This window comes from Rhinatrema bivittatum, chromosome 1, assembly GCF_901001135.1.
Source record: "Rhinatrema bivittatum chromosome 1, aRhiBiv1.1, whole genome shotgun sequence".
Taxonomy (NCBI): Eukaryota; Metazoa; Chordata; class Amphibia; order Gymnophiona; family Rhinatrematidae; genus Rhinatrema; species Rhinatrema bivittatum.
The window spans coordinates 618,891,738-618,906,233 of record NC_042615.1 but is presented as its reverse complement, the minus strand read 5'-3'; the positions used below and the strand labels follow the sequence as shown (position 1 = coordinate 618,906,233).

The 14,496-nt window shown below is 44.3% G+C and overlaps 1 protein-coding gene across 2 annotated transcripts in view; it reads left to right on the top strand.

Moving 5' to 3' along the window:
* The window catches only part of KCNN2 (potassium calcium-activated channel subfamily N member 2), a 364,762-nt gene that overhangs the window by 67,315 nt on the left and 282,951 nt on the right, over positions 1-14,496 (top strand). For both annotated transcript variants that reach the window (XM_029571493.1, XM_029571487.1), the window contains exon 3: positions 5,354-5,772. In XM_029571493.1, the coding sequence (XP_029427353.1) occupies positions 5,354-5,772 (419 nt within the window). The remainder of the gene's footprint in view (positions 1-5,353; positions 5,773-14,496) is intronic.

The following is a 14,496-nucleotide window of genomic DNA, read 5'->3' as shown; positions in this document are numbered from 1 at the left end:
AGTGTGGCAGCACCACTGGATATACTCGGCTATCTTATAAGTTACCTGGCTAAGTTTATCCAGCTAAAACCCTGAGTAGTAGTCCTAGATTTATGTGGCTAATTAAGCTGGCTAACGCTGAATATCAGCGCTTATCTGGCTCCAAACATTGTCCCTTAGCTGGCTAAATCCAAATGTAATTAGCTCCGTGGTGCTGAATACCAGGCCCTGTTCTATGAGGGGCAGAGGCCACCTACTGCATCTCATAAATGACAAGCCCCTGGAGCATGAGGATGTGCCATGATGATCAATTGCTGAAAAACTGAGTTGTTTTCCTTCTTCTGCCTATGTGTGACTGGCAGGAACCACAATGGTCTGTTTTCCTTGCTCACTATGTTCTACTGGAAAAGAAATATAGTCATATTATTTTGCCTTATACATACTCTGTCATCCTTTGTGCTGTGTATAACATTTACAGCAATTTTTCTATTTGTTTTCTTAATATAAGTGTTTCGAATTGGAGAAAATTTTGTTTTTTTTCTTGAGTTTGGGTATTGGGGTAAAGGACATTTCTTACACATTGCCTGTTCTGCCAGAGGTGATTGAAAGTGAACAGGAGAGAATGATATGAAATGGAAAGGCACAAGGGAGAAAAGGTTGTCTACCCTTTCTGCTCTCTTGCACCTTTCTATCTCTCTTTCCATTCTCCTGATGTGTTGAGGATCCTGTCACCTGCCTAGGCCACTGTACTCCAGGATCCATTCCTCCCACTAGTTATTTTCTCCACCCTCCCAATCTCTTCCTCCTCCTGAGGTCCGGCCCTTGACTCCTTCCACCCCATGAAAACCTGATGAATTAGGAAAGGTCAGTGTAAGGGGTGTGGCCAGAGCTGTCATTTGTGGAGGAGATGGGTGGCATTATTGCCAACAACAGGTTGCTCCAGTCCTGAAAATCTGGGGACATAGACACCTTGTTGCTTTTCCCTTCCTTCTCTTTCTTTTGGGCTTCTCTTTCAGTCCTTTTCCTCATCTGTCCCATTCCTCTCCCCTCTGTTTATATCTTCTCCTTGCTTACGCTAGCATTTCCTGCTTTAGCAGCCAGAATTCTTCCCTTTTCCTTAAAAAGCTGCCTCTGGCCAGTAGATGTTTTTTGATAGTGTGTGCAATCAATGCCTAATGTGTGGTCCAGAGTGGGCAATACTTTTATGGCTCTAGTGTGCAGTCAATAATTAACGCATGTTTTAGTGAATCGGCTGATGTGTGTGAGCTCATTATGCCTTCATTTTTCATCTCATTATGCTAATTTGCATGCATCTTGAACAGTGGTTTAGTCCTGGAGACACACCTGACCGATCTGGTTTTCAGGATATCCAGAATGAATATGTAGTTATCCAAAAACCCTACTCATTAGGTGTGCCTCCAGGATTGTGTTGGGATACTCTGGTCGAGACATTACAATTTACAGTCCGCTCACTAAGGGGTAGATTTTAAAAGGTGTACGCGGGAGTAGATTTGTTTGCGCAACCCAGTGTGCGCAAGGCTGCGCAAAATTGGCAGCCTGCGCGCGCCGAGCTGCGCAGCCATCCTCCATTCCCTCCGAGGCCGCTCCGAAATCAGAGTGGCATCGGAGGGAACTTTCCTTCCGGCCCCCCCCCACCTTCCCCTCCCTTCCCCTATCTAACTCATCCCCCAGCCCTAACTAATTCCCCCCCCACCTTTATTTTACAAGTTACGCCTGCCCGAGGCAGGCGTAACTTGCACGCACCGGCCGGCTGCTGGCTCGCCATGTTCTGGTCCAGGGCTGGTCCGGAGGTGTGGCCACGCCCCGGAACACCCCTGGGCCGGAACCACGCCCGTGGCCCCGCCCCTGGAACGACTCCGATGACGTGCCGGCCGCGGCATGCCCCCCGACACGCCCCCCAGGAAAGCCTCGGGACTTACGTGCGCCGCCGAGCCTATGCAAGATAGGCTCGGCGCGCGCAGGGGGTGGAAGGGGCAGCTTTTCGGGGGTTACGTGCGTCTCTTACGCGCGTAACCCTTTGAAAATCTACCCCTAAGGCATTAGTTGGTGACTTTGCCTGCACTTTATTTATCATGCACACTGCTCATAAAGCTAACCAGAGTAGACAATTCTACTTGATACTAGTTACACACATTATTGTAAGTACTATTTTAAAAATTGCATATGCAATATATATTTAAAAACATTTAGAAGTCACAAAATCCAATAAACTGAAAATAAACATTTTCTACCTTTATTGTATGCTTTTTCCTTACTGTGATTTTCTATTGTATCTTCTATTATGTCTTCTGATTTTTCCTTGGTTTTCTGTTCATTTTATAGTTCTTTGTATTTGTCTTTTCTCAATTTGTCTTTTATATTTTATTACTTCTCTTTTTCTTTTCCTTTTCCTTCTCTATCTTTATTTCCCCTCCCTCTTCCTCCAGCTATTCACTTCTCTATTTCCTTTCCATCTCTCTCCACATCTTTCATGACTGTCATACCTCCATCTCACGCTTATTCCTCCAGCTCTTCATAAATATCCATCTCCTCTTTTCTAATCTCTTCTCCTCTTCGTCTCTCATCCACACTGCTCTTTCTAACCCTCCATTTCATCTCACCTCTTTCATCTCACTCCATCTCTGACTGCTTGCTCTCTGATTCTTCATTCCTACACCTTTCCATACACTTCTTATGCTTCCTCTTCTAATCTTGTGGTCTCTCCCTCTCTTCTTCCTCTTGCAGTTTCTGCTCCCCTCAGCCCTCCTGCTCATTCTGTTCTCCCCTTCCCAACTCTTTCTGCCTCCCCATTCAAACCCCTACCATTTCTAGATCCTGTTAGCTCTCTGCATTTTCTCCTGTGTTTTATCACACGTGCAGCCCTTATGCTGTCTTTCAGCTTTCCCCTTCCAAACCCTAACCAGGAGCTGCTCCCCGATCTGCATGTAGGACAGTGTGGACATGCGTGGTCTTATACAGGACTGCCTGATGTGAATGACCTCATGTGGGCTATTAAAGGTGCTGTACACTGCTGGGTGCCAAGGTTGCCAGAAGAAAAAACAATCGAGTTGCCATGGCAACCTGGTGCCCAGGATTTCAGCAGCTATGATGTATGTATGTATGTATGTCCAGTGCATGTTTTCTGTTATTCAATATATCAGCAAGAAGAGATGATTATCAGGTAAGCTAGGAAAGGAAGGATATGAATGTGGTATGTGAGATTGTTAGAAAGCCAGGCTGAGCAGGAAGTCAGGTATGGTTAGGTGTGTTTGAAAAGATGCTGTGGAGAAAGCAGTACTGTCTCTTTAAGAGCAAATTGTGCCAGAAGAAGATGCAGCTAATGGTTTGTAGCAAGAAAGTTATAATCAATTTCTTTCTCATGGCATATCAAAGAATAGAAATGGTACAACTTATTTAAGCTAGGTTTACCGATTTTGACACAACAGGAAACTAAAGGTGACAAAATTGCTGTCTTTTTGGAGTCATGCCAAATATCTGTTGGACCATCTTAAATACTTCCTTAACATATCCTTCTTCACGATAGTTGCTCTTTGTCAAAATCAAAATAGCCTGAGAGAGTCACTCTTTGGAGCTTAAATAGATGCACATTTATGCTTAAAACAAATGTGGTAAGAGGATGGGAGTGAAGTACTGGGTAATCTGCATGGAGTGGTGGTTACATCCCAAACACACAATTGACATGACCTCATTGTGCATCCAAGATGTATAAGGGTAACCCACAATGAGTGAGTTTTCAAGCCAAAACAATAGTGAATATGATTGCATTATGCCTCCAAGAAAACATTATGGTAACCTGCACAAAGTGGCAGTTGTACAATTGCATCAGGCTTCCAAGAAGGTTAGGGGACCTGCTTGCAGGGATCATGGTTGAAATGCAAAGTGAACTGAGTATGGAGAGGCTGGGTTTTAATAAGGAATGTGGTCACACAGTTGGCTTAAATATTTATTGATCTGATACAAAGCAAAGTTGTTGATATTGAGGCTGAATTGGCTTTTTAGTGGAGGTAGTGGTGTCCAGTACTGTAACAGATTTGGCATAGGCTGGGGTACAGATTTGAAGGGCAATGATAAGGTCAGACAAAAGACATAGGGAGAGGGAGCTGATGTTGGGTTGCATGTGGGAATCTCTACTGGGAAGACTGGATGGACCATTTTGGTCTTATCCATCATCATTTACGATGAGAATGATTTTCAGAGGGACCTAACTTTGGGAGGTAAGTGCATAGAGGAGCGTGAGAAATTTTTCTGGGTAAAGTTAGCTGGATGTTTAGTGGAAATTACCTGGTTAAGTGTTCTTCTGAATATACCTGGATAAACTTATCTGCTTAAAATATTAGGACAGGTGTATTTGCCTGACCAGACTTACTTGGCTAAACTGATGAGCATAGCATAGACAAAGTGAAAACAGGCACCAGGAATGCCCCCATGCGGCTACTTTTTACCCAAGTAAATTTTGGGTGGTCAATGAGTTGCCCAGACACATTTTAGCTGGGGATAGGGAGAAAATTTCCAAATCTTGGATTTTATTGGCTAACTCCAAAAGTTACCTGGACTAACCCTTTGAAGATTGACCTCAGAAACTGAAACAGGTAGAGCGACTATCTTCGCGTGCTTATATTTACTAAGAGGCCAATTTTTCAGCCAAGGCTGATTGCCAAATATAGGTGGCAAAATCTTCCGCCTAATATAGATTTTCAGCTGACAGTTTGCTTATAGCGAGGTGCTGGCGGCACCACCAGCTCTTCTGGCATCCTTCCAATCCCTCAGATTGCCTCAAAATGATAGGCCAGTGGACACTTGACTGGGAGGACATAAACATGTGTCCTTCCAGCTGAGGTTTGGGATATTTTGGGTAAGTTTAGAGTTTGGGAAGAAGGAGATCAGGTGGGGAGATTTTGGCACTCATATTTGGACTTCAGGCAGGTGGGAGGACAGAAGAAGAGGCCAGGAAGTGCCATTTGATTTCGGACACGTGGAAGAGAGGATGGCAAAAGGCTGGCAGTATTAGGTGGCCATTTTTAACCAAGCCTAGACTGATTTATGCACATTTTCAGCTCAAAATCTAGGTGCCTAAATTTGCCTGAAACTGTGTCCAATCCTAGGCAGCCTTGACTGAAAATTGTTCTTTTTGTTACTGTATTACTAAACTTTTTGAAGTGAGTGAGGTATGGCATTTCAGTTTTAGAGGAAATGGTCTTTTTTTGTTGTAGGATGATTTGTTGCTAACAAATTTGTTTGTCATCCATTACAAGCACTCTTTAACTCAGCATATATTAGATATGCATGAACTTGATGGTAATTTGTTTACTGGGCAATGAATATGCTGATCTGTAACCCTTTGTTTTTTTTCCAGTTGTTTATGGTGGACAATGGAGCTGATGATTGGAGAATAGCCATGACGTATGAACGTATTTTCTTCATCTGTTTGGAAATACTAGTGTGTGCTATTCATCCTATACCTGGGAACTATACATTCACATGGACAGCGCGGCTCGCCTTTTCCTATACCCCATCCACAACTGTGGCCGACGTGGATATCATTTTATCTATACCAATGTTCTTAAGATTGTATCTTATTGCCAGAGTTATGCTTTTGCATAGCAAACTTTTCACGGATGCCTCATCCAGAAGCATTGGAGCACTAAATAAAATAAACTTCAATACACGTTTTGTAATGAAGACTTTAATGACAATATGTCCAGGAACAGTACTGTTGGTTTTTAGTATCTCATTATGGATAATTGCTGCATGGACCGTCCGAGCTTGTGAAAGGTAAGATTTTGGAGTTTTTTTCTTAGTATATATTTCCATGGAAATGAGAACGATACTTGGAGACCAATTTTCCAAATATTTTCCATGATAAAAAACATTTTTACTCATGGAAACCAACTGTCTGAAAATTGCTCACTCTCAATGCAGCTAACAATCCACACATTGTCCCTTGGTTTTCAAACTTTTCTCTGCCTTTCTGAGGTGGGTGAATGTTTTTAGGTGGGGGAAGAAATAGTGTGCACGTAGATTGCTTTTTCATATCTGCATGCATACTTTTCATGCAAAACTCCACCTTTAACAAAAATAAAGATGCAAGTGACTGCCCCTACTTTGTACCTGTGGCTATTTTCAAAGGGAAATTACAAGCATTTTCACTTTGAGAACCGATGCTAAGCCTGAGGGTAAAAAGCAATCTTGGTCTTTTTCCTGATGCGGTTAGTTTGAAAATTGGCTCCATAATGTATTGAAGGTGGTAACTTACTTTAATTATTGATCTTGGCTTCCATAAAATGCTTGTGTCATTTGTTAGAGCTGATGAGAAATTGAGGAGGATATTGCAGTGCGTTTTATTTTGGATGTATTGTATGTGTGTGTGTGGGGGGGGGGGGGGGAATATAGGGGTAAACAAGGGTGGCATTATGCATGTTTTCCGAGGACATGACTTTTCTTGTTTATTTTGGATCAATGCTGTGTAGCAAAGGCACCTCCTGCTTCATACAGGGCTAAGCTATGAAAAAGAATGTAGAAGATTTCACTCAGAGGGGAGGAGAATTGTGGTTGCTGTGTTAATCCACTTGGGTACATGGAATTAAGGGTCAACCAACAGGTTGTAGGTAACATCTTTTCTACTGTATTAACCCAGAGGAGAATAAATGTTATTTAGGCAGTTGGTTTTAGATAACCCTGATCCAATATTGAGTATTATTTTATTGAATTTTGGAGGATACTAAAGCCATTTGAGTGGTTGCTGGTCCAAAATTAGAACAGGACCTTGATTTCTCATGCCCCCATCTATTTAAAGTGCAGACCACAGATTTTGTCTTTGTATTTGGCATAGCTTAGTATCACAAAGCAGATATGGTTTGAAAATGGGTGCATGAGTTGTGGTGGTTATGGAGAAGAGGGGAGGATATTGTTTCGGTACAATGAAGCTTCTGTTTTCTGAAGTGAGCAAAACAGATTATCAAGCAGTGGATAAGTTGTAAACTTACTGCAGCCTCTTGCACTTAGTTTTGCTGTGTGTAATTTTATTACTATATGTGATTATTTAAATTTACAGAATGATGTACTTAGCAAAAAAAAAAAAGCCCCAACAATAAATGTACAAATAAACAGGATGAGTGCATAGCTTGGCCAAATGCTGAAGCCTTATTATTATTATTATTATTATTATTATTATTAATTTACTATTTATTTATAACTTTTAAACATCTTATACAAGAATACACTCTTGTTTAAGGAAATTACACAGGTCAATCTCCAAGTACACTAAATCAAACAAATTCTATATAAAGAAAAGACGAACAGACCTGATATATCAGACCTTAATGTGGGAGAGAAATATTAATCAAATAAGCAAATGAAAAAATATGGAAACCATTACTTATTGGTTCAGATTCTACCTAACCTAAGCAATTGGAGCTGACTTGTTCTGAAGAAAATTCTCTAGCTGAATACAATAAAAAAAAATATGTAGCTAGATCCATGAAATTTAACTACACATTTACAAGGGTATTTCAATAAAATGTACCCCCAATGGACAGAGCCCTTAACTTCTTCTCTATGAAACACTTCCTATGAATTTGTGTATCTCTGACTAGGTCAGGAAAAACAGATAACTTATGTCCAAAAAACCTCTGTTCCTTCAGATGAAGAAATAGACGCAGTGTTCAAATTTTATTAGACTCTTGCTTATATTCCACATGAAGAGTCGCTCTGTCGTTGATATGAAAACAGGATTTTTCCAACAAATCAGAACTATTAAAGGAGGAATCATCAGGGACTATAGTGTCCTCATATCTAGTAGAAAACTTGGTATCTGGGAGATAATAAACCTTAACAATCTTCAAAATTGTCCCATTGGTAACTTTAGGAACTATGTATAAAATAAATTCACCATCTCTTGAGATATCATTGAAGCTCTTGGAAAATGAAGAAGTCGCAAATTGCCATATTGCCAAGGATCTTCACCTACCTATATAGCCCCAAAGTATCTTTCATCAAAGAAACATTAGTGTCTTGAATTTTTTGACATTATATTTTAACTTCAGATAATTCTTTAGTCTGAGTAGTTAAATCTTGAGGATGTTGTTTGAGCTGAGTAGTAAAGGAACCCATTGAGCTAGCCTTGGATTCAATCTGTGCAAAGTCATTTCCAGTTTAGAAATAGCCACCCCAAAGAGAATCCAACGTGACAACCACGGGCTTCTCTAAAATAGGAACATCTGCGGGGGAAGATGTTAAATTCCCCATCAGATAGGGGACCTCACAGGGAACAGTCAAGACATTCACCAGTTCTGGACTTATATGACTGTTCCTTTCACCTGTCAGGTTAACAGAAGGGAGATCTCAGGGGAACTGGACCTTTGGGACTGAGGGAGATGAAAGAGTCCTGGGTATCAAGAGCTCCAAAATCCAACAGTCCCAAGACTATGTTTCCAAAATTAAAAGATTCCAACGTTGGTTGAGTAATTGAGGAGGCTTGACTTGCCACAGAGGGGAGAGGCTGAGTGTTGCCCTTCCTCTTTTTCTCCATTTAACCTGGAAACTTTAAAGAAATCCAGCTGTGGAGTTCTTACTAAAACTTAAGCAGAGGGTGGCTTTCCACTCCCCAGAACACATCCACTGGTGTTGGGGGTAGGGCACCTCGATCTTGCTCAGGGCCTAGTGTTCTTCCCTCAGAAGTTTTCCCTGAAGCCTTATTTTTGCTTTCTTTTATGAAGAGAGTCTTTTGGTGAACAGTGCGAGAAGTGTTGTGGCGCTGCATGCACAAATGTTCCTATGTGTATCATTTTCAAAGGAAATTGTCTTACAACAAATGTTTTGGTTCCAGACTGGAAACCACCTCAGGCCTATAGCCACAAACTTCCAATATGTTAGCCGCGGGAGAGGGTCCCACTATTGCGGCGACTCCTCCCTGCGACAGCAGGACCCCTCCCATGAAAAAACATCACGGCTCTATGGTGCATTCTTTTGTTTCAATGCTAAACACTGCAGGACCAAAGAATGCGGCGAGTGGACCTTTAATGCGATGGCGGCCCCAATTTCAAGGGATCTCCATCGCCGTAAAGGGCCGACAAAAAAGAAGAAAAAACAACCCTCCGCTCAAGAAAAGTTTGAATGGGGTCAGGTCTGACCCCTGGTTCAACCCGGGTTGCCACTCAAGGATGCCCCCAACTGCCCAGAAATAAAAAAAGTAGGTGTGCCCGCATGCCAATACCTCCCCCCATCCCCTTCCCCCCCCCCCCCAAAGTGCTTAAAAGTATATGTTGTGCTGGGCGGCCCCCTTCATACTCCCTCCACCCCAAGGTGCTCAAAATAAAATGTAAGTTGAGCCGGGCACCTCCTTGCACCTCCCAACTCCTCCCCCTCCAAATTACCCAAAAGAATATAAGGTCTTCTGTGTCCCCATATCCCCTCCCACCACCCAAAATACTAAAACAAAAAAAATGTTCCGAGCCCCCCCCCCCGCCTTGTACCCCTCCCACCCAGGCCCGGTCAGCACTATTTTTTTTAAATGGCGCCGACTTGTCCTGGCCCCAGCCATGTGACTGGGGGAAGGTGTGGGAATCGGACCTCGACCACGTGTCCTGAGATGAATCCCTAGACCTTGCCCCAGTCACAGGGGCTGAAGCAAGGTCAGGTCGGCTTCATTTTGAAAAATGGTGCCAACAGGGCTGGGTGCGATGGGGCCTCCCCAGCCCCACTGAGGGACTTGTTCCAGCTTTTAAAGGCTCAGGAGTTGGGGGGTGCAAGGGGGAGGCCTGGAACCTTTTTTTTTTTGTTTTGGCACTGAGGGGTGGGAGAGGGTATGGAGGGGGAAGCCGGAAGATCTTATGTTTTTTTGAGCACTTTGGGAGGAGGGGGTGGGGAAGTGCAAGGAGGTGGGGTGGGTCTGGTACAACTTACAGTTTATTTTGAGCATCTTGGGGGGGTGGAAAGCATACGGGGGGGGGGGGGATTCTACCTGGCACAACTTATTTCATTTTCAGTATTTTTTTGGGGGGAAGGGATATGGGCGACCATTGCTGCATGGGTCTCCCACCTTCTCAATCGTCGCTTATTAAAAAGTCATTATCTCTGTCAGCCACAATAATATATTTGCATAAGATTGCCTAGTAATAGCCTTCTATGCATGTATTTGCATTATTTATGCATGCAGAGAAGGCCATTGTAATGTGTAGGGAACCTAGGTGGGGAGATGCAAAATATCGCGTATATTGTGCAGTATTGCTGCGCCCCTGCTCTATCGTGTGAGGTAAGCTGTTTAAAACGCGTTAGAACACTACCGTGGCTTGATGCATCTCACAGTCAGTTAGCTATCTGCAAAACAAAAAATTAGAAACAATTTATCTGTTACTGGAAAAACTAAAAATATTGAGCAGCCCAAAACTATACAGAATGGCAGAAAATACTGCTTTTCTGTACTTCTTCCTCTTAATATTTATTTATTTATTTATTTATTTTTGGTTTTTATATACCGGAAGTTCCTGTATACAATACATATCACTCCGGTTCACATTTAACAGAGATAACTATCGCCGGGGAGGCGGTTTACATGGAACAGCTCACTGCTTCAATGGCACGGGGAATGAATATCATGGCGATGTTAAGTCTGAGGATCCAAAAAGACCAGAATGTTTAAAAAAAAATTAAGTTTAAAAAAAAAAGTGTGCCGGCGTTCAGATTAGAAAACGGGCCGCTCAATTAACGAGCATCCATTTTCCTAACTGGCTTCCAGCCATTTCTCCTGGGCACCTGCTGTCGAGGAGGCGCTAGGGGTACACATTTGTCCTTAGTGCCTCCTTTTTAGCAGAACCCCATATTTAAATATTTGATTGCTTGCCCAGGAGAGGTGGCCGGGTGTGCGTTAGGAAAGTGGGCGCTCAATCCTGAGCACCCGTTTCCACACGGATTTATTGCATCAACTCCATAGTCAGTAAAGAAAAGCAAACATATTAGTGTTCTTAAAAACCTGATAAGCCGTGGATCACTTATCCTGGGATCTGCTTTGTGCATAATAATTACCCATTTTAAAATATGACGAAATGATGCTGCTGGGTGCGTTCTGTGGTACCTTGTTTTCCCGTGCCAAACGGCAGTGTGTGCAAGCTGTACGTTGTTGATAGTATGACAGTATCCCTCAGTCGATGCGTTTTTGTGGCGACCTCTTCTGCAGCTCTGCTGCTGTCACTCAGACTTATCCTCTGAGCTAGCAAGATATTGAAGAAGATGCATCCAGCCGTAAAAACAGAGCCAGACATTGCTAACTGTGCTATTCACCGGGAGCTGAAAGGAAAATCAAACATCAGCCTCTCCTCAGTCACGCACCAACCTTGGAGGCTAAAATCACAGGAAGAAACTATAAAACTTAAGACCTGGTTCAACTTTTTCAACATTTAAAAATGTCAATTGTGCTCTAAGAGATAACCCAGAAAGAGAGAGGGCCTGTTTCTTGTGATTTCATCCCATTTTGGATCACAATCCCCTGTATGGAAACCTCTGGTTTATGTAATGTGGAATCTACAAAATCCCTTGTTTAAAGAGAAAATCATAAAACTCTAGCAATTACTGCATATTCAGATTAATAAAACATTTTAAAATGTAAACCCTAGCTTTCTTGATAAAGTCATTTAAATGTCCATAACCTCACAAAACTGCATTCAGTTTGATGTGTGGTTATAGTATACACAGGGGGGTAGATTTTCAGACCACGCGAATAGGCGTACTTTTGCTGGCGCATCAGGCGCAAGCAAAAGTACGCGGGATTTTAGTAGATACGCGCGTAGCCGCGCGTATCTGCTAAAATCCTGGATCGGCGCGCGATTCTGTATAGCCGGCGCGCGATTCTGTATAGCCGGCGTGCGCCGAGCCGCGCAGCCTACCCCCGTTCCCTCCGAGGCCGCTCCGAAATCGGAGCGGTCCCGGAGGGAATCCTCTAACGCCCTCCCCTCACCTTCCCCTCCCTTCCTCTACCTAACCCACCCGCCCGGCCCTGTCTAAACCCCCTCCTTACCTTTGTCGGAGGATTTACGCCTCCCGGAGGGAGGCGTAAATCCCCGCGCGCCAGCGGGCCGCTAGCGCGCCGGGACGCGACCTGGGGCGGGTCTGGAGGGCGCGGCCACGCCCCCGGACCGCCCCGGGCCGTAACCACGCCCCCCGGGCCCGCCCCCAAAATGCTGCACGGCTCGGGCTCGCCCCCGACTCGCCCCTACACGCCCCCTCGGAAAACCCCGGGACTTACGCGAGTCCCGGGGTCTGCGCGCGCCGGTAGGCCTATTGAACATAGGTACATCGGCGCGCAGGGCCCTGCTCGCCTAAATCCGCCCGGATTTAGGCAGATTTAGGCGAGCAGGGCTCTGAAAATCCGCCCCAGGGAGGGCAATTTTAAGAAGCATTTTTGTAGTATGGGCCTTTTATAAAATTGCCCACTAGGGGTACATTTTGGACTGGACAGCCCGGTTTGGCAGCATATAAGGGTATAAAATCTGTTCAAGTAAGGCCAGGTTTCCAACTAGCGATGGCCACATGGTAGAGCTCCAAACAGCTGCTGCTATGCAGCCACAGAAGAGATGGGGGAGAGGCGTGCTCACTGCCCTGGGCTGCAAATTGCAAGGACCTGGCCCTGCTGGCTGTTCCCTTCCATCCCTCAAGTCAGGCCTCCCTCTCCTAGGCAGCTGCTGCCTACCTGTCCTGCCCTCTCATCTAAGGCAGGGGCTTGGGGGCTGAAGGGCTTCTCTCTCGAACCTCCACTACCTCCCCATTCAGTTGTTCTTCGGCAGGTGCCAGCGGCAACTCCCAGTGGTTTGTGGTGACTCGTGCCTCCTGTTAGACACTTCACACACTGGTATCTGAGACGTGACATAACTTCAGCTAAGTCTGCAAGTTGCGCCACATGCAAAGCCGGATGTTGCTGCCTCCCTCTGGCCTCCAAAAAAAAGTGTCCTGGGCCGGCCTGGCCTATGGGCCCCACGTGTACGTACGCCCTTCTTTCCTCCCTCCTGGCCTCTTACCTGCTGCAGCCTGCAGCAGTGCTGCCAGGACGAGCAACAGCAAGCTCTGCATCCTGAATGCAGTCCTAATGGCCACGGGTGGGGTGGTGGGGGAGGCGTGTGTATCGAGATGAGGAGCAATAAGCATCAGCCTGCTGGTGGCTTCTCCCGTTGGTGGTGGAGCAGAAGGTGGGTGACACAATCACATCTATACCTGCTCTGCCCGACACCTCGGAGGCTTTGGCTCACATCCGACTCCCTGTAGCAAACCGATTACTGATTTGCCGAGTGCTGTAGTAGAAAAAGGTGGGGTGGGGGGCGGGAGAGGAGGCAGTGGCGTGGCTGCAGTATCAGCTCCTGGATGCCGCTGCTGCTGGGAGTGGAAGAATAACCCAATGCCTGCAAAAGCAATGCATAACCGACTCACAGTCCCTCCCAATCTTCTGTCACACTAGGTGTGTATTGTGTGCGTCTGAAGTCGAGAGTGTGAGTGCGAGCATATGAGAGCACCAGGAGAAAGTCTGGGCACACCTGCTTCCCCCAATCCATGACAATCTCAAGGATATCCCTGGTGTGGAGAGCAGGGGATTGTTTTGTATCCTTACTAGTTTGGGTGTTATTTGCTGCATCTGCTACTTTGAGCTATCTTATTGTTTGGGAAATTTTTAAAAATTTGTGCATATTTATTATTATTGCATGCTATTCTGTTTGTCAGCTGATTTGAAATATTTATTCTTTTTATTATTATGATTTCACTATTATAAGTGATGCTTTATATTTCTTGATTTTATTTTAGGCTGATTGCATTTTAGGCACCAGGCTGTAAGGTTTGGCCCTTACAGCCAAACCTTACAGCCTGGTGCCTTGTCATTAGCCCTGGTCCCCCTTTCTTCCACCCTCCCTGTATTCACCCAAGATCAACCAACACCCCCCCCCCCCCCCCCCTAGTAACTTACTCACACACACACACACGCACACATGCAAACACTCTGGAGCAATTGAGAGTTCTATGTCTTTTTTGTGCAGTTGTACCATGGATCGATACAGAGGCGTTATGATAGTCTCAGTTTTATTCTTTTCTGAATTATTCTGTTTGCTAGCATATACTTTATGTAGGGATCTATGACAGACTGACTTGTTCTGTTTTCCAGTAGGCAGAGGTATGCTCGTGTTTGTTCTAGGGCCTGCTGTACTACGTGCAGTGCATTGCAAGATGAGTTCCTCAAAATGCACTGAACTTCATTTGCAGAAATAAGCTGATCAATTGCGTTCAACACATTTACTGTCCTCTGCTTCCTCCTGACCCTCCCCGTTTCTGTTGTAAATGCAGACTTTTTAGTCAGAATAATTGCATGCAATGAAAACTCTTTCAGGTCCAAGTCAAGTATCTAGCAATGCCTCCTTAGAGAGGAAAGATGTGTTTCATAAATGTATTATTAGTTGAAATCCAGGACAATTCAGTTATTTAATAATAATAATAATAATAATAATAATAATAATAATAATGAAATAC